This window comes from Eschrichtius robustus, chromosome 10, assembly GCF_028021215.1.
Source record: "Eschrichtius robustus isolate mEscRob2 chromosome 10, mEscRob2.pri, whole genome shotgun sequence".
NCBI lineage: Eukaryota > Metazoa > Chordata > Mammalia > Artiodactyla > Eschrichtiidae > Eschrichtius > Eschrichtius robustus.
This window is the reverse complement of record NC_090833.1, coordinates 70,096,551-70,117,193: the sequence shown is the minus strand read 5'-3', so window position 1 is coordinate 70,117,193 and position 20,643 is coordinate 70,096,551. Positions and strand designations below refer to the sequence as shown.

General features: G+C 37.0%; 1 protein-coding gene across 5 annotated transcripts in view; it reads right to left on the bottom strand.

Moving 5' to 3' along the window:
- Nucleotides 1-20,643, bottom strand: part of FOCAD (focadhesin) — a 311,119-nt gene that overhangs the window by 111,206 nt on the left and 179,270 nt on the right. For 4 of the 5 annotated variants that reach the window (XM_068553655.1, XM_068553654.1, XM_068553653.1 and 1 more), the window contains 3 exons: nucleotides 12,026-12,160; nucleotides 8,461-8,511; nucleotides 7,362-7,445 (listed from right to left, as the gene is read on the bottom strand). In XM_068553655.1, coding sequence (XP_068409756.1) covers nucleotides 7,362-7,445; nucleotides 8,461-8,511; nucleotides 12,026-12,160 — 270 coding nt within the window. The remainder of the gene's footprint in view (nucleotides 1-7,361; nucleotides 7,446-8,460; nucleotides 8,512-12,025; nucleotides 12,161-20,643) is intronic. The other variant, XM_068553656.1, reaches the window with a different exon arrangement.

Below are 20,643 nucleotides of genomic sequence, written 5' to 3'. Positions count from 1 at the left end.
TTTGTAAAATTTGTGATTTCAGCCATATTTCTATGACAAAGCTTAAAGTCTTCTAGTAGAATATACATAGTAGGGATCAGGAAGACACAGAATGCTTTAGTTGACTTTTTTTTTAGACTCGGCAGTTTGTTGCTATAGAATATAAAAACACTAAAATCTGCAGTTGGTAGCTATACTTTATAGTGTCTAATTTGCCATTTGAAGATTTTGTGGTTACTCTGTGATTAGTTAGGTTTATTTGAACCAAAAATTAAAAATGTAAAATGATTACCAGTATTGTAGTTTCCACAAGCTATAACTGTCAAGCAATTAATTAAATTTTTAATACTTTCAATGACACACCATGATAATGCCCACATGGAGATAATTAAGCATTAGGGGAGGAAATCAAAATACATAAATGTGGTTGCTATAACCATAAAGTGCCAGAATCCAGTCATTACCATTAGCCTGTCTTCCGGAGTTATTTTTAGAAATAATTAACAATTCCTGCAGACTGCCTTTTTCATAGGTCCCCAAAGCACTGTTCTGTTTAGGAACTGCACTGAGTCAGGATTCTTGCAGGGGGATAAAAGCAAACAGAGATAAAATGTTTCTCAAGTATAATAACCTCAACTCCGACGAAGCCTTTCAATCATAACTAGCGTTCTTTTCACTAGTGAAGGAGTGAAAGCAACCTGACCACCAACCACTTTCCAAGACAAGATTTAATTCTGATTCAGTCGTGAGGATCTAATTCTCAGAGGACTGAGCCAGCCATAATTACAGAGATAAATAACAATGATGCATGCTCCGCAGAGGGCATGCCTGCATTTGTTGATATCAGCGCACACCAGAGAAACCCTGGCACCTTTGCAAACCTTTTGGTTCTGACAAGCAGGGTTTTCTGAGTGTCTCTGGTCTGTGTATATACTTGGAATTTGCCACATTTGGTATCATCAAGAGGTATCTTAGAGATTTTAACTAGCCCTAGTTGCCTAAAAAGTTTCAAAAAAAGGAGTTGGTTCTGGGTCTGTTTACCTTGCTTCCTGACTTTTTACACATCATAGTACAAATTGAAAATAATATTTGAACAGCATATGGGGGGGGAAACAGACAACAATGCTTACAGCTGGAGACTACATGAATAACACCAGATACCACACCAGAGCATCAGAGCACTGGGAAGCTCTGCTACATGTCATATTCACAAGTGATAGGAGACTCGGGGAGGTGGAAGCCAGCGGTAAACACTTAAGCTAATATGAAAACTCATAGGGATGGTGAGGATGTGGAGAAATCAGAATGCTCACACACTGCTGTTGGGAAGGTAAAACGGTGCAGCCCCTTTGGAAAACGGTTTGGTAGTTTCTCAAAAACTGAAATGCAGAGTTACTGTATGGCCCAGCAATTCCACTCCCAGGTATATGACCAAGAGAAGTGAAAACAAATGATCACACAAAACTTGCACACGAATGTGAATACATTAGTTGTTAATAGCAAAAATGGAAGCAACTCAAATGTCCATGAGCATATAAACAAAATATGGCACACCTACACGATGGAATATTATTCAATCATAAAATGGTATGAAGTGCAGATATGTGTTCCACATGAATGAACTTTGGAAACATTATGCTAAGTGAAGGAAGCCAGTCACAAAAGAACACATGCTATATAATTTCATTATAGGAAAGGTTCAGGACAGGTAAATTTACAAAGACAGAAAGTAGATTAAAGGTTGCTTAGCGCTGGGGGGAAAGAAAGGGGTAATGGGGATTGATTGCTAATAAGACGATCTAAAATTAGATTGTGGCAGCTCTGTGATTAGTTGCACAGTTCTCTGAATACACTAAAACCACTTGAATTGCATGCTCTAAATGGGTGAATTGTATGGAATGCGGATTATATCTCAGTAAAGTTATTTAAACACAAAGGAAGGAGAAAGGGAGGAAGGGAGGCGATAGGAAAGAGAGGAAAGGGGAGGGGAGAGTGTGGGTTGGACGAGGGGCAGCAGAAGAGGCAGCGGCACAAGCGGAAGCATAGGAAATAGAGGCGGAAGCTGCCACCACCTTCAGACGGACCTCAGCTGGTGGATGAACTAGGCCAAATGACCAATGCTCCCAATTCCAGAATTATGTAGTATAAAAGGAATCTGATCTTTTTTGCACACATTTTAGCCTATCCAGTTTAATTGCTCAATGAGTCACAGCACCCAGGCCATCACTATTTCCGAGCGCCACTAAAGAAGACCTACTAGGTTGGGGATTTAAAAAAAAAAGATCCGTTCATCCATCTTAAGTTGTCTAATTTTGCATTCACATAACTGCACCCCTATATTAATTTATCTGCTGTGTGATAAACAACATATGTCTGCATCTTACATACACATATATGTTAACAAAGACACTAGAGATGTACTGTAATTTTTTTAAATTTAATTTTATTTATTTATTTTTGGCTGCGTTGGGTCTTCGTTGCTGCTCACGGGCTTTCTCTAGTTGCGGTGAGCAGGGGCTACTCTTCGTTGTAGTGCGTGGACTTCTCATTGCCATGGCTTCTCTTGCTGCGGAGCATGGGCTCTAGGCACATGGGCTCAGTAGTTGTGGCTCACGGGCTCTAGAGCGCAGGCTCAGTAGTTGTGGCGCACGGGCTTAGTTGCTCCGCGGCATGTGGGATCTTCCAGGACCAGGGCTAGAACCCATGTCCCTGCGTTGGCAGGCGGATTCTTAACCACTGCGCCGCCAGGGAAGCCCCAATGTACTGTAATTTAAGTATAGATGATATACTCTGCCTACTTATAATGGAATGATTACACCTTCAATTTTGTTTCTTCAAAGGTGAGCTGATTCTCCTGAACCAAGTAGCACTTACTGTTAGACTTTGGTTTCATGGCATTTCCCTACTCCTCTGCTCATCTCTTAAAGAAGTATTTGTTCCAGCTTCCCTATGCTAGTCCCAGTCTTTTCCCTTGGTTTGTATGCAACAAGCGAATAAGATCAACATGAGTACAACTAAGGAAAATCAAGGGAAGTCATATGAAAAAATACTTGTTAAAATTATAAAATGCTGCTAACTATATTACATTAGCTACTCAAACATCCAGGAAAAAACTGTCTATTTAGAACACACACACACACACACACACACACACATGCATGCATGCACATACACACACCAACTATACCCTTCCAATTATAGCTAAGCTTTGTTGAAGAAACTTAAAGGGAGGGCCAAATATAAAATGATAAATTACTTTTAAAATCTGCTTTAAGTTGAATATTGGAAAGCTTATCCTACAAAATGCCTTACTTACTACATTTTCTGAGCCAGATAACCTTTCAACCACGCTTCTGTGTGTGCAACCTAAGAAAATCCAGGAGTTTGTGTATAAACAGAGGATTTATTTGGAACTCGTTAAGTATCTGCATAAATTCATTTAAAAAGAGAAACAGCTTCTGATGAAAGCAATGACATTCGCTTAAATCAAAGCGGAACAGGTTACACCACATTAATACCAACCCAAGGTGCATAATAAGTTCTTTTATATTACTCGCTTCTCAAATTAACTCCAGAAATCAACAACACAATCTATCTTAAGAGCTCTACAATAAAAAGTTTAATTTTTAAGCAGCCAAGTATTTTTTAAAGAACCCAAGTCAGAGAGAAGAGTCAACCTAAATGTTTATCCATTACTGACTATTTTACCAGAAAAACAATTCTTTATAGTTTTTTTGGTTTGTTTTTCTGTTTTGTTTCATTTTGGGGGTGTCAGGGGGCACTAAAGAAGGCAAAGGAGAAGGATAAATAGCTAAAAAGACAAAGAAATACAAACTAAAGGAGAAAAATCATTCGTGTCTATTTTTTAACACTGAAATCAACAGGTCCTCAAAGAAGCCCCCCCAAAATTTTTTGACCAACTTTAGACTTGCATGTTTCAAGTGATTAACAGTAATATTTTTACAAACCAACAAACACATGGATTCATTCACCGGCCTTATTTCCATAGTGTAGTGGTTATCACGTTCACCTCACACATGGTTTCATTCAACATTCCCAGCTCATAAGACAGCCTAGCACTTAGTATATGTCCAATAAATAATCACTAAACCAGTGCAAGTGTTAAGTGTCTATCATCAACAATCCCACAAAACTTCCTAATAACAAACCAGTGACAAGAAAGATGAGTTAATGAATCTGCTATTCAAATCCCTGACTCACATGATACCTCGTTCAGCTCTACTCTCCATTGACATTTTCCATCTTACCTTAGATGGTACTGTTTCGTTTAACCCTAAATCTTCCTTCTGATGTCTGTCACTCCTTTAATGCCTTCTGTTTTACCAGCCTGTTAGCTTTCTTTCAACAAGTTTCACAGTTTAAGTTGATGCAGCAATGAACAAGAAATCTTTAATACATTTAAAGGTGTACTTACAAAAGTAGTTGAATTATAATCCACAAAAGTAACCATGTGGATAATATCTTTTTAAAAATTTTTCCTTTTTAAAAAACTGTATCTTTAAAAAAAAAATTTCTACTTGAAATTCACCATATGTTCTGTTAAAAGATTATTTCACAAGTTTCCACAAATAGAAAAAGAGAACATGTACACCTTTCACTGGAAAGGTATACAAGTAGCCTTCAGTTTTGTGAGTAAACCAAACTGCCCTTGGTGCAGAGTGAGTAAGCTCTGACAACAAGGAGCAATCTTAGATTTTAACTAGAGAAGCCCCTACCTGGCAGAGACTTTTGAAACAGTTGAAAGTATGCTTTTGTAGAAAGTGAGCCACAGTTTCACATCACTGCCACTATCTATAAAACAGGGGTGGGATCTGACTGGGTTGCACCCTTAGCCTTCAGGGACTTGTTTGGAATATGAACATACTGACCATTTTCTGGACTTTCAGTTCTTAGATATTCAAACAGCCAAACTGAAAATCAGTAATTAATAAAAAGAAGAAGAACAATGCATGGTGTGGTCTTGGAAGTAATGATTCTCCGTGCGGAGGAAGGTCCTCTATATCAGAAACTGGGGGTTGAAGTGGGGTAGACTCTTTTAAACCGTATGTCCTCTCATCTTAATCTCAGTTAAGAATATCCACGGTAGTGAACCTCTGTTACATATGAGAGGGAATCACATCCTAGAAGGGGGTTAGGGCAGAAAAAAGGCTGAAAAGCATGGCTAAAATAAGTCTTAGAGACTTCCTTTACAGCTCTTCACGCTCTGCTGGTGAAAACCCAAGCATATATAGTACATCACTACCCTTTATGTTGGGAGGTATAAAGAGCTATTTATGGTTATTCAGGGATCAGAGGATATAGAAGAGTTAGATTAAGAAAGTATCTAATATTTGACTGCGTACAGCACTTAGCTGAGTAATAACTCTAACAAACACAACCAGAAACTAAACATAACCCTCAAGTAGGATAAAATAGAAACATAACAATATTTAAAGAGGTAGAGACTAAACAGTCAAGAGTATATGGGAGTTATTTAATAAAAGCTATCATTCCAGCTGGAATGTTTCAGTAATAATAGCTAAAAATAAAGGTAATCATTATGTTGTGATCTAAATTACCAATTGCTTATTTAAAATAATATAGGGACTTCCCTGGTGGTCCAGTGGTTTAGACTCTGCACTCCCAGTGCAGGGGGTCAGGGTTCGATCCCTGGTCAGGGAACTAGATCCCGCATGCGTGCCACAACTAAGAACCCATGTGCCACTACAAAGATCCCACACGCGGCAATGAAGATCCCACATGCTGCAACTAAGACCCAGTGCAGCCAAAAATATATATATATATGTATATATATATAAAATAAGAAAAAGCATCTCTCCAGATAGTGTAGCTAATCTATTGGTAGGAGTTTACATACCAAATTTACATGTAATTTTTTCCTTTTTCTTTACCTTTTTCTTTTTTTCAGAAGCTATGGGTACTGCTAGTCACCATGGTGTAGTCTGAAATTCCATCTTTTTAAATTTTACGAGTCATAGGACATCTTTTGTTAAGGCTTCCTGTTTGTGATAACTGCACAACAAGCTGGCCGATCTGTCTTCGAGTTCTCAGTGACACGGGAAATCCTGCCTCACTTAGGATTCGGTTTTACAAGAGCCTATCTTCAGTCCCTCCAATTCGATTCAATAAACAGAAGTTTGCCTGGTTCCTACTGGCATCTAATCTCTGTATAAGCTCAACCCAGAAGAAAAAGTCAACCCATTTTAATGCCTGAGGATCCCAAGAAATTCACAACAAAACTTGCCACTTCACCTCAAGGACAGATTCTGGGTAATGTTACGCATAACTTCTTCTAACACAATGTCTTCCTTACACTCTAACGGCATTAAATAACCATTTGTATGCCTTTGAATTAGCAGTAACACTAAATGTGAAATCATACACTTAGGGACTTCCCTGGTGGCACAGTGATTAAGTATCTGCCTGCCAATGCAGGGGACATGGGTTCGAGCCCTGGTCCAGGAAGATCCCACATGCTGTGGAGCAACTAAGCCCATGCGCCACAACTACTGAGCCTGCACTCTAGAGCCCACGAGCCACAACTACTGAGCCCTCGTGCCTAGAGCCCGTGCTCCGCCACAGGAGAAACCGCCACAATGAGAAGCCCCGTGCACTGTAACGAAGAGCAGCCCACGCTCGCTACAACTAGAGAAAGCCTGCGCACAGCAATAAAGACTCAATGCAGCCATTAAATAAATAAATAAATAAATAAATTTTTTTTAAAAAGAAAGAAATCATACACTTAACTCCTTAATATAACGTGATAATTTAAAGCTGGTTATACTAGGTAGGTAGTAGAAAAGGTTGTATGTTTTCAGTTTAGTCTAAAAACTAAGATAATATCACACAGTGTATTAACCCTTAAAAGAGAGTGATACTTTCTTCATCCAGTTCTCTGGGACTAACCTATATATCGTTTCAAAGTAAAGAATAAATAGCAGATTTTTTTCAGACGGCACTTCAATTCTGTATCACAAATAAAGATCTCTGGCTGCCCAGGTGGTAGAAAACCTTACTCTGTGCAGGCCGTGCTTGGATGTGAAGTTCAAGACGGTGCACTAACTGGGTAAGGTGGTTCCTATAGTGACACAGACGTTGCCCTGGGCACAGGGCAATGCAGTCATACACCGAGTCACCTTATAGAGATTTCATTTTCACCTTCCATCTGCTTCAGTTCATTATCTATGAAGTCTAAGACCTCTACAATCTACTACAGATGAAACAAATTATAGATATAAATTCTTATCTTTTATGGACAACATATCTAGAGTTACAGGTAAGAATTCCCTAAGCGGGGGATATAAGTAAAGTTATAAAACGTAGCAGTAAAGAGATACCGGTAAGAAAGCAGAAAAACCTACCTTTTCAGGCAGATGAAGAATGGTGTGCTCCCTGGCACCAAAGTGTGACAGAGATTTATATGCAGCATTTGCTACAACTGGGTCCTAGATAGAGTGAAAGTAAGATAAACAAAAGAAACAACATATATTAAACATCAACTCTGGAGGCAGAAAGAAAATCTTCCCTGACCAACCTCAAAGTTCTATAGTCAGTGCTTTGGAAATGGTATTCAAGCCTTGCTTAGTACGTCCCAATTAAAAATAGAGAGAAAACAGCACTGGACAGAGGCATCAGAAAAACCACATTTCTATCCTAGTTCGGACATTAAACATAAAATAACTCCTAATTGCTCAGGTCCCCATGAGGTGGTACGGTTTAGCGGAAGGAGTACGAGGGTATAGAGTTTGATAGGCCTGGAACTGGACTCTGAGTGTCCGGCTACTGCCCGGGAGAGCTGGCCTTCTGGAATCTAAGCTTTCTCACTCATGAGCCAGGTGGAACATCACCAACACCCTCTGCTCTATATCCCTTGATTGGAAATGACATTCAAAAACTGGAGAGTATACACGCTACTATATATAAAACAGATAACTAATAAGGACCTACTGTACAGCACAGGGAACTCTACTCAGTACTCTGTAAGGGCCTATATGGGAAAAGAATCTAAAAAAGAGTGGCTATATGTATATGTATAACTGAGTCACTTTGCTGTACACCTGAAACTAACACAACATCGTAAATCAGCTATACTCCGATAAAAATTTTTAAAAAACCAAAAACAAACAAACAAAAAGTGGAGCGGACTTTCTGTTTGATGTGCTTATCGGTGGGGGAGGGGCAAAGCAGGAAAGAGGAAGGACCTTTAAAAGGAGAGACAATGGCAACAGTCCCTCTTCATATCTGTCAGTGCCACAAAGAAACAAGTGCATTTTATGGTGACAATGTATTAACTGGCATAAATTAAGAATACTTTTTAAAACCTAAATTTATTAATAGTCACAATTCTTTTAAAATCAAGAAGGCATCATTTCAAGGGAGTTATATTTTTCTCCTTAGAGTCTTATTTCACAGTTCTTTCCCCAGCTTGGCTCTGTTTCACTGACGCCCTTGTGACAGTACCTTGTTTTGAGTGTGGTTCCAGAGGAAGCTGAGAACTTGGACTTTAAAATTCTGAAAAATCAACAAACAACAGAATAAAATTTTAAGACAAAGATAAAATCGAGAGTAAACAATCTGAAGTAGCAAATGTGGAAATTAAATCTCTTTAAAAATTATACCACTAGTAACTGAGTTAGTCTGTACTTATCCATCAATTCATAAAATGAAAATACTCAGAAACAGCCTCACCCTCTAAACATATGGATATGCTAAACGAGGTGAGATTTTAAGATTATTAAATTTAGAAACCTAACCATTTCTTACTGACCTCTCAAGTCTTAGTACAAATGTCACTCTCCTTTTTCATGCCTCTATTCCTAACCCCCTACCCAGAAGAGAGTCTCCCTTCTCTAAGCAGCCATATGGCACATGGCACAATTTAGCATCTAATGTGATTAACTGTGTATGTGGTCAACTCCCTACTAGCTTGTACACTCCTTAAAGCAGTGGCTGTCTTTCTCATTTCAAAGGCCAGTATATAAAGAATATAAAGCCCAGTTCCTCAAATGACAAATATTTAATAAATAATTGAGCATAAAAAGCCATTTGTCTTCCAACACTCAATGTCTTCTTAATTTCAGCCACATCTAGCTTCTTGCCCTGCTAAATCATATGAGGTTCTTCTATACCTCCTTGTGTTTGCATATTCTCTTAAAAACATCAATGAAAAGCAATATTTTATTAATTCTTCACGATCCTAGTCTAATAGCACCAACTAAATAAGGTTTCCTTAGATTTCTCCTAAGAATGCTTGTCACTTCCACCACCACACTCTCGTAGCCCTTTGAGTAACTGTACTCATCAAATGTTATTATAATTATTATTGCTTATGTCTATATCCTTTACCAACTTTTGAGCTTTCAGAAGGCAGGGACTGACAACATGGTATAATGGAAAAATATAGCCTTGGAGCCAGAACGTCCTGGGTTTAGAAAACAGCTTTCACTTAGAAACTACAGTGTTGGTTCAGTTACTTGTCTTGCATGTAGCAGATACTCAATAAATATTTGTTTAATGAATGGATAGACCTCTCAAAACCTCAGATTCTTTTGTTATAAAATGAAAAATAATAACTTCCTATCAGATATTAGAACTAATTGATATAAAGTAACTGGAAGAGCGCTGGGGAATGTAATAACTACTTAAAATAGTGTCTATTATTGTTTATTAGTATCTCTAAGGCCTAGCACAGTTCTTATAAATATATTCTGAGTCAATGAATGAATTATCAAGCACTTTGCAAAGCAATTCAGAAAATATGCAAATTGAAACATGGACTCTATTTTCAACAAGCTTATATTTTAATGGAGAAAATATATGTATACATATACCTGTAGTATAAAATAGAAATAAATGTTCTTAAGACAGTATAGATAAAGAACTTTGGGAGCAATAGACTCCTGTTGAAGAAAAATTCTCAAAGGATGGGATAACTTAAACCAATTCTTTATTTCCTAAAATAGACTTTAAATGTAGCGGTGAAAAAGAAAGTAATTCTAGACAGAGAGAACAACATGAACAAAGGAAAAGCAATAGAAAAATTTGGAAGCGGAGAAGGAATCTACAATGGTTTCGTTTTCCTGGAGTGCAGGAGGCAGAAAAACAGAATGAGGCCAATTCTAAAAGACCTTATTGGCTCCATATAAAGAAACTGGACTTCACTTTTGGTAAATACAAGGCATTTGAGGTGACTAGGGATAGCAATGACCTAAGAAATGTTTTGGGAAAACTATATTCAATTCGGGCTTACATACAAATAAACTCTAAGCAGTTAGTAGAAAACAAATTATTTAAACACACACAGGAAGAGAAAGGAGGAGGGAGGGAGAAAGGAAGGGAAGGAGGGAGAAAGTGGGGGAGGTGGGGAGAAAGGGAGAGACAGAGAGAGAGAGAGAGACAGAGAGAGCGACAGATTGGAGAGGGGTCTTCTCTACGTTTCTTTACTTCTGCTGCCAAGTGGGCTCTGGTCACTGAAGAAATCTCCCAACTAGGAGGAAACTGATGGATAAAATGGTCCCAAAGCCATCTATCTGAACAACAGAGGAATCCTAATGTTATTATAAGCATGAAGATAAACCAAAATAAAATGTCACTGAAAAGGAATGTAAAATTTGAAGGAAAAAAATAGTCCAAAAGACAACTTACAGCTTACCAATGTAAGCAAACATAAAAAACACACAAGCCACTTCATAAATTCAATGTAATAAAAACTGAAAGTACAAGCAATACAAAGGTATATGAGTTCAGCCCTTGAAGACAGAAAATAAATATACGTATCACTGCATACAAAGTCCTTATTTTGTGTTTTAGTCTGGGCTCCTTATCGGTAGCCTGGCAGACTTTCTGACAACATAGGGTATGTACCCACGAACAGTGGCCATAAAAAAGACTGTTGGTGAACTATATACTCTAGGAGTCTCGAATTGATTCTTTTTTTAATACCCCAAAACAAAAGCCCAAATGTGAGAATAAACTCACAATATCCTTTATTGGTTCATTCATTCATTCAACAACTAGGTTCTGAATATACATTATGTACCATGCTAGGTATTGTGTCCTTGGTAAGGACAAATTTGACTTTATTCACTGTGTAGTATTTAGAATGATTAGAAGAAGTATTATCCTACAATCCTGTCTTATCATGTGATCTAAAACAAGTAAGGGACTATTCTTGGAATCCTACAGAGGGTCAGTTTATCAAAGTCTGTGAAGCACTAAACCAAACTAAAGGTTCACCAAGACTTCAAGTGGAAATCAATTGAGGCTCTTTGAAGGAAAAGTCAATAAAAAGGTGAGCTTGAAAGGGGATATGGCTACAAAAGTGGAGATATAAATGAATCTGCCACCCTCTCATTTCGTTCAAAGAAGAGATAAGAAAGAAAATGTTAAACAGAAATACGTCAATCTTATAGCAAAACATCTTCCACCAAGTGTTTCAATTCATTACAATGACAAACACTGCCTAGTTCATAAAATTATTTTCCTCTCCTAGGACAGGTTGATTTTACAATCGCCTTCATTGAAGAGTATACATGAAAAGCAAAGCTATATATAGAAAATGTAAACTAACACATAAAAAATCAAATCTCTATGCCTAAGCTAGAAAAAAACCACAAATGACACTATGCCTATACTACTGAGAAGTCTGCCCTGCCTTACTAAAGCCTTTGTAACACTTTTTAGAATTTAAAACACCAACAAAATGCATTTAAACTGTTGGCCTCATGAATTCTATTATTTTAGAAACACTATTTTAACATATAGGCTTTTAAAAATCTTGACTATACTTTCATAATAAAAACTCGGCATCCTTCACGTAAATAAATCTCAAAGACAGAGGACTGATAAGGGTGGATATCCTCCTACTCCTAGGAGTCCATAAAGATATCAACATGTTCACAGAACAAAAAGTGCTAAATGATTTTTGGCAAACAAAAGATTACGAATATTTTTTTCCAAAAGTTATGATAAAGCACATGTCTTCCCAATGTAGAAACAGACAATTTACTGAGCTCTGAATGCATACCTCATATTCAGCTGTATTGACTGTTAAGGAAGGAACCAGAGAAAACAGTTCACTGAGGGTCTTCAAAATGAGAGGTCTCATGTCACAACTCAGCTTTGGGGAGAGAGCATTCCAAGTGGAGCGAATACAAACCACCTGTGAAGCAAATACAAAAGTCAATGCCTAACAAAATCCCAGCTCATATGACTCCGTTAGTAAAGAGTACTGTCTTTCATTATAAGGAAACTTAAGAACAAGAACACTCCTAGCAGTTAAGATCTGATAAATCATCACCCCTCAAAAGAAATTATTTAAACTAATATAAACTGTTGTTGAAGAAGATCCAGCCTGCCTCACACAACTGCTTTTTTACTTTATTTTTGGTTAACCAAAGAAGCAAAGCTTTGTCGCTCTCCCTCATGCACAAATACACACAAAATTCACTCCAGGTTAGCTACAAACATTGTTGAATAGCCATTCTCTGAAACCAAGAAGGGTAAGATAATGCTAGAACATTTCTAAATCCAGGTATTCACAGTTCTCATAGTTTTGCAGTCTTGCTGAAACTGTATCACCACTCAGAAAATTGGGATGTTAGCATACATAAATCAAACACTCTCAAATCATCTTACAAACTTCTAAATGAGGTAGGTGAATAATTTTATTATTTAAAATAATAACTTAAGACTTTGTTTAAAAAGTCATTTCAGATTTTTAAGAGGCTGTTAAATGCTAAAATAAAACTAACAAAAATGTTATTGTTAGCTTGACCCAATTCCCTTTAACCAAGTATTCTTAAGCCATTTCAAGACCTGGTTTTAAGGATATTCAAATATCTTCTTAAGTTCAATTCCAACTACAATGGATGATTTCTTCACTTACAGATATTTGATTAAAATTTTAAAACTCAGGCAGGAAAAGTGGCAACACAGATCAATCAGATAGGGTTTAACAAGGATTAATCTTTCTAAACCACTACAATCTCTTCTCTGAAGCTTCAATTAACACACACAATTTATCTTCATCTACAAACATAAATTATTTAGGAAACACTACATGAGTTAACAAGTGAAAAGATGTCAAAGATAAATGAATAATATATATTTAAAGACACAGATTAAGGAGAGACTCAAAGAAAACAGCAGAAAGAGTATCTCAGAAAACTTGGATTCAGTGCTTTTGCTCTTATCTTCCACTTTCTGTGAAACAACAGAAGAATGTTCTTTGACTTGGGATCCACTACAAATTTGGATTCCACTAGCATTCACTAAGGGCAGTACTGTCAGGCATGACAGTAGGTACATTTATACAAAGTAGCTCTAATATTACAAATCATCAGTATTTGAAATAAAAAAGAAACCAATTCTTTAAGAGCTATCAATTCAACATCGAGTATATACCCAGAGTGGTATACAGCACTAAGAGGAACAATAAAATACAAAACATAATCTAACCCTTCAAAGAATTTACCACCGTATCAGAAAGGAAGAGAAATGTCTGTAATTCTAAATCATTGGGAAACAAAAGGTGCATGATTAGATTTTGAACTATTTTCAACAGAAAACAGTTTCGGGAGGAAAGCTATTTCAGTGGGTGGGAGTCATTACAGTATCAGGAGGCAAACAGTCTAGAGATGGGACTTGAAGAAGGAATGGAAAGAAATCAGGCAGACATCCCACAAGGAAATGGAAAGCATAAGTCAAACACAAATAAAGCAAGCTGTAGACATAAAAAGCACGAGTCCTGGTGAAGCAAGGCTGATGGATCAAAGAGTACCTAGAATACCAAAGCAGTTTGGATCAGAATCAAAAGCAAAAGGAAGCCTCCAGAGATTTCTGAGTTGGGGAATAAACTAAATTCAAATACTATTTTTGAAAGATTCTTCTGATAGTCTTATAGCCAAACTCAAAGCAGTCATGAACCTCTCTAATTCCTATTTGTCAGCAGTCCCTAACATAAAGAACCTCAAAAGTTTTCCAAAAATCGTATGCTCAATATACACACTAATTATCCATGCTTTCTCCTCACTTTAAATTTCTATCTAATTCCAACCTACGTTGTTTCAAGACAGTTCAAATCTCAATTCTACAATTAACTTTTCTCTTACAATTCAGGCCCTCACTTTATCCCTTCCTTTCCTCTAACTTCTAGCACTTAAAACTCTGTACTACCCAACTTAGCATTTAATTCCATACTGCCTGGTATTGTTCACTATTTTTGTGAATATAAATTGTCTTCTCAAGTAGATATTAAGTTCTGTAAAGACAATGACCACATCTTACAGTTCTCAACTACCGCCCCCAGCCCCTCACCTACCACAGTAATAACTATATCAGATTATCAGTAGTTATCAACTACTGATGGTACTGGAGCCTGAGGAATGGTAAATCTGAGATAGAGAATAAAAGAATTAAAAGGACTTGGAGAATGAAGTGAGATGATTTGGGCCTAGAGACCTGGGTGAATAAAAAACAACATAATTAAATGGAGGGGAAACCGGAAGAAGGAGCACCTTTGCAGGAGATGGGGGATGGATATGTTTAATTGGAGCGGATGGAAAGACATCTAGAAAGAAATATCGTGCAGGCACGAGGGAAAAAGGACTGTAGCTCAGATGTAATGTCTGCTAACAACAGCTTTGTCATTCAAACATTTCTGTAAATCAAAATACCAGGAGGAAGTATGGTCTCATACATGTTCTGATGCACTTTGCAGATCAACAAAAAAGATCTCTGGCCACCAATTATGGGAGTACAAAAGGGGCTTGCCCTGTCCATGGATGGTGGGTGGGGAGTGAGGCTATATCCTCTAAGTATTTTCAAAGGTTTACTTATTTTTTAAAAAGTCTTCTTCCTAGAAAGTTTGAAAACTAGTGCCTGAAATGGTACTCTACATGTGGAATATGAGAAGATATTCCAGAATCCCAGCCAGGAATTGTGCCTTAAATGTAAGCAAGGCATACCTGCAGGGAATATACGTAAATCCAGGCTTGCCTATACATAATCAGGAGCAGGGAAGCCTCTAACAAAGAAGGCTGCTTCCTTTGACCTTCCCAACCCTGGGCTATTCTTGACTAGATCTTAGAGATCTTCCAGCCCTGAGGGCTTTGGATTCAACCTATTACTATCTTGCTATGTCCATCTCCTAGACCCCTGTGGATTTGATCCACCAGCCTGTTGACCTGTGCAATTTGTCATATTATATCAGATTAGTCAAGCCCATGTTCCTGGTCTTTACTGGCTTGTTTCAGCTCTACTGTTTATTACCCAATGACTTGTCTGTTTTCAAAAAATAGACTGATTTCTGGCTCCAACAACATGATGGGCCATACTTGAAATGACTGATAAAGAAGAAAATTCTTTTATATATAGCTGAGCCGAACAGGAAAAATGGAGGTGGGGTTAATTACCCAGTGCCAGAAACAAGGAGGGAAATACCTGCATTGTGGTATTGAAAGGAAGTTGTCAGTTTCCATAACCTAATAGCTTGAGTTTAAATGTCCACATGGTAAGAGGAGATACTGCCTTTATCCTATAGATGGAAGGGAGTCGGAACTGAGACCCCCACATAAAACCAGCACCCTTGAAGGGCTGCACCCTAGTGTAATGGTTGGACTAGAAACCAATGAGCTGAGAAATTAACAAAAAATGGCAGTGAGCTGGGGGCACCTGGACCACTCTCAAAAAGCACTCCCATAATACATAACCCAAATGATTTGCACAGAAAATAAAATCAAATAAGCCACACTAAAAATAAGTTTATATGTCTATACATTATGATATGACTGTTTAAAACCAAAGGCAAAGAGACAATCTTCAGAGATAAATGGGAGAAAATACAGGCTATCTACAAAGGAGCAATTTAGAGTAATAAACTTTTCAAAATTAACAAGACCAAAAGACAGTGCAATAAGATCTTAAAAGTGCTAACAGCCTACAATACTAAATCCACAGGAAACTATCAGCCTACAATACTAAATCCACAATTCAACAGTATCAGCCTACAATACTAAATCCTATGATACTAAGTCCACAGAAACTATCAGCCTACAACACTATCAGCCTACAATACTAAATCCACAATTCAACAGTAAGGGCAAAACAAGCAAAAACAAATAAAATAGAAGGAAAACTATCAGCCTACCATACTAAGTCCACAATTCAACAGTAAGGGCAAAACAAGCAAAAACAAATAAAATAGAAGGAACAATACCTAGGTATTATGCATATATAGCATATGAATATTTACCGACAAATGACTCAGAACATCTTGCTTAGTTTGTCAATGAGACTTTGGAGAATTCATTCCATTCTGAATGCTTACGTTATGTATATTTTGTTGCCATTTTTGTTTCTTGGGGAGAATGATACTTTTTCCATGTTATTCTTCCACAAGAACCTTAGCGACGCTAAACAGCACAGATTACGAAGATCCGATGCAACATGATATACTGTAAAGAGCACATGACTAGAGTCAGAAACCCCAGGTTCTCCCATTTGGTAGCTGTGGGACTATGGCAAAGTCATTAATCTCCTTCAATCTGTGTCCGCAGCTGCAAAATGGAAATAATATTACTAACACCTGCTCTATGTATAGCACAAGGTTAACAGTAAAGGCAATACTGAGGCAATTGTATGCAAATGTGCTTTATACAGTGTAAAAGAAGCTTGCCAATGGAAAAAATAATGAATCGCAAAAGAATCAGTCTTTGTTTCAGTTCTTGAGCTGTAAGAATGAATTTGTTTCTTCGCAGAGGAACAGATAGCTATCTTCTAATTTTACTTCCAAAAGGTATTTCTAGAAATTCCCAAGAAGAGCCTACTCCTTTTGTCCTGATGCTTTACTCCAACAGACAGAAAGCTTTTTTAAAACATTTAGGCTATGAAAACCGCCTTATTTGTCCTTTTCATAATGAAGGTAAAAGAAACTGCCTTCACAATTAGAGGACTCAAGTCATCACCATGCAGTGAAGCCCTCTTAAGCTAATTCAGCACACACAATTCATAAAACAGGATGCTTCTGTTACCAAAATACAATAACATGGGATAAGAGGGAGTTTAAGGAGCCATAATCAATGGAGCAGAAACAATGAGAAAAATAACATTCTTTCTCATTCTAATAATATGGGGTTAAAGGTTATAGGTATAAAAAAATTACTAGCACAGGTTTATTTAAGCAATTTCACAGTCTTTTAATGTCTGAGACTAGTGTATTATCAAAGCAGTGTTATAAAAAAAAATAGGAATAAATATTGAGTTGCCTTTTTTCAAGTCCCTTATAATCTAAAGGACAGTAATTCTGATGATTAGAGTTGCTCAACTTCTGTACTGTTGATGGCAAATAATGTAAAGGCACATATCGAAATCCCAAATTGTGGCTTAATGAATCAAAAATATGTGTACTTGATGTGGTAAAGCTACTCTCATACTAACAATCCCTAATATCACAATGCCATTTCTAAAGGAGGCATGACAGAAAAACTGTTTGGCAGTTTGTAGTACAGACTTATAATTCTAATTTCTGAATAGAAGAGGCTTGGAACTGTATATGCGCTACAAGTAAAAACAGAAAGGCATTTACTAAACAGACTGATCTAGATTATCAAGCCACCCAAGGGAATCACTACTCAGCGGCCTGGGATTTTAGGTTTCTCTTTTATTCCGCCATGTCAGAAGCTGCAGCTTCCCTGAGACACCTCCCCCTACAGGGAACAATATCTTCCAATGTAAACTCCATTGATTTCTCTGCAGGAACAGAAAGAATGACAAAGGAGCTCCCTGCAGGGACGTTCAGTTTTCATTTTTGCTAGATTCTGTCTGGATTAATTATCTATTTCATGTTGGACACTCTCCTGGCATGAACTAGCAAACTCACAGTAAGAATGTGTCAGAAATATCCTTTGACAAGAAAATTAGTGCTTTATTCCCCCAAATAACCAGAGGGATTTTTTTTTTAAAAAAGGCCAGTTCCTTCCCCGGTTCAGATAAATGGAATTTAGACTCCAAGGTAAAAAAAGAAAAATAACAGAAATTCAATCAAAATAGCTTAAACCCCCCCACCCCCCCCCAAAAAAACTGCTGAAAAGTTGTTCAGCAGATACAAAATTAAAAGCAAAGCTTTTGCACAGCAAAGGAAACCATCGCTATAACAAAAAGACAACCTACAGACTGGAGAAAATACTTGCAAATGATGCAACCAACAAGGGCTTAATTTCCAAAATACACAAACAGCTCATACAACTAAATAACAAAAAAACAAACAACATAAAAAATGGGCAGAAGAATTAAATAGACTTTTATCCAAAGAAGACATACAGATGGCTAATGGGCACATGAAAATATGCTCAACATCAGTAATTATTAGAGAAATGCAAATCAAAACCACAATGAGGTATCATCTCACACCTGTCAGAATGGCCATCATCAAAGAGTCTACAAATAACAAATGTTGGAGAGGATGTGGGGAAAAGGGAGCCCTGGTACGGTGCTGGTGGGAACGTAAATTGGTGCAGCTACTATGGAAAACTGTATGGAGGTTCCTTAAAAAACTAAAAATAGAACTACGATATGACCTAGGAATTCTACTCCTGGGTATATATCCAGAAAAAATGAAAACACTATTTCAAAAAGATGCATGCACCACAATGTTGATAGAAGCACTATTTACAATAGCCAACACATGGAAGCAACCCAAGTGCCCATCAATAGATGACTGGATTAAGAAGATGTGGTATATTTATACAATGGAATACTACTCAGCCATAAAAAAGAATGAAATACTGCCATTTGCAGCAATGTGGATGAACCTAGAGAATATTATGCTAAGTGAAGTAAGTCAAGCAGAGAAAGACAAATACTGTATGATCTCACTTACATTTGGCATCTAACAACCAAAAAACAAACAAAACAAGATGAAAACAGACTCATAGATAGAACAAATGGGTGGTTTGGGGGGGTGGGTGAAACAGGTGAAGGAAATTAAGAGATACAAATTTTCAGTGAGAAAATAAATAAGTCACGGGGCTGTATTACACACCAAGAAATATCGTCAATATTGTAACAACTTTGCATGGGGACTGATGGTTACTAAACTTATGGTCTTGATCATTTCATGATGTAGTAAAATGTTGAATCACTATGTTGTACACCTGAAACTAACATAATTTTGTATGTCAACTATATTTCAATTAAAAAAAAATTTATCACAGTGTGGTGCATCATATGAAAAGTCAAAATCAAAACAGAAAACAATTTAAATATCCCACAATAGGAAATTCATTAAATACAGGACAGCCACATGCTCAGTCAATTAGCTGTCAGAAGTAGATTGTCACATGACTTGGTGTCCATGATAAATTGCTAGCTGAATAAAAACATGTTACAAAAGAATATATATAGTATGATCTCTTTCTCTGTTACACATGTACTCTGGTTTATAGATGATTTTTAATCTTTTTTTCCTCAGTCAAAACTTCTGACTTTCCTATTATGTACATACAATATTTGCATCATATGTTAAGGGAAATATATATCCATTTTATGAATTTAAGCCTTAATCATTTTTCTATAATTAAAATTAATTTTAATTGATTCTTCCACTTCCCTAAAGCTTACATAAAGATTTACTTTCATATGACACCTAAAATTACTGTATTTTTAAAATGACATTAGGCAAGGTGCTCAATCTTTGGTAAAAACTGACATTTATGTTTCTTCTGTCCACCCACCTAAATTAATATTGTTTTATATGAAAACTTGGAAGTTTACCATAGCTGTTCCTATTTTACAAAATGGAGCCCAAAATCTTCAACCATACGTGGGAAACCTAATATAATTCCACAGATGTTTTTACACAACCTTATTGCTCGGAATGACTATTGCTCCTCCTCCAACAGAGCATAACCCAGGAATTAACAACTACTCCTGCCACATCAACTAAATATATGGCTGGTGATAACTACACAACCCATAAACACATACCAGGAAGAATGGAGGCAAAGATTGAGAAGATGCAAGAAATGTTTAACAAAGACCTAGAAGAATTAAAGAACAAACACCTAGAAGAACTAAAGAGCAAACAAACAAAGATGAACAATACAATAATTGAAATGAAAAATACACTAGAAGGAATCAATAGCAGAATAACTGAGGCAGAAGAATGGGTAAGTGACCCGGAAGACAAAACGGTGGAATTCACTGCCGTGGAACAGAAGAGAGAAAAAAGAATGAAAGAAATGAAGACAGCCTAGGAGATCTCTGGGACAACATTAAATGCACCAACAATTCACATTACAGGGGTCCCAGAAGGAGAAGAGAGAGAGAAAGGACCCGAGAAAATATTTGAAGAGATTATAGTTGAAAACTTCCCTAACATGGGAAAGGAAATAGCCATCCAAGTTCAGGAAGCCCAGAGAGTCCCAGGCAGGATAAACCCAAGGAGAAACACGCCAAGACACATAGTAATCAAAGTGGCAAAAATTAAAGACAAAGAAAAATTATTGAAAGCAACAAGGGAAAAATGACAAATAACATACAAGGGAACTCCCATAAGGTTAACAGCTGATTTCTCAGCAGAAACTCTACAAGCCAGAAGGGAGTGGCATGATATATTTAAAGTGATGAAAGGGAAGAACCTACAAC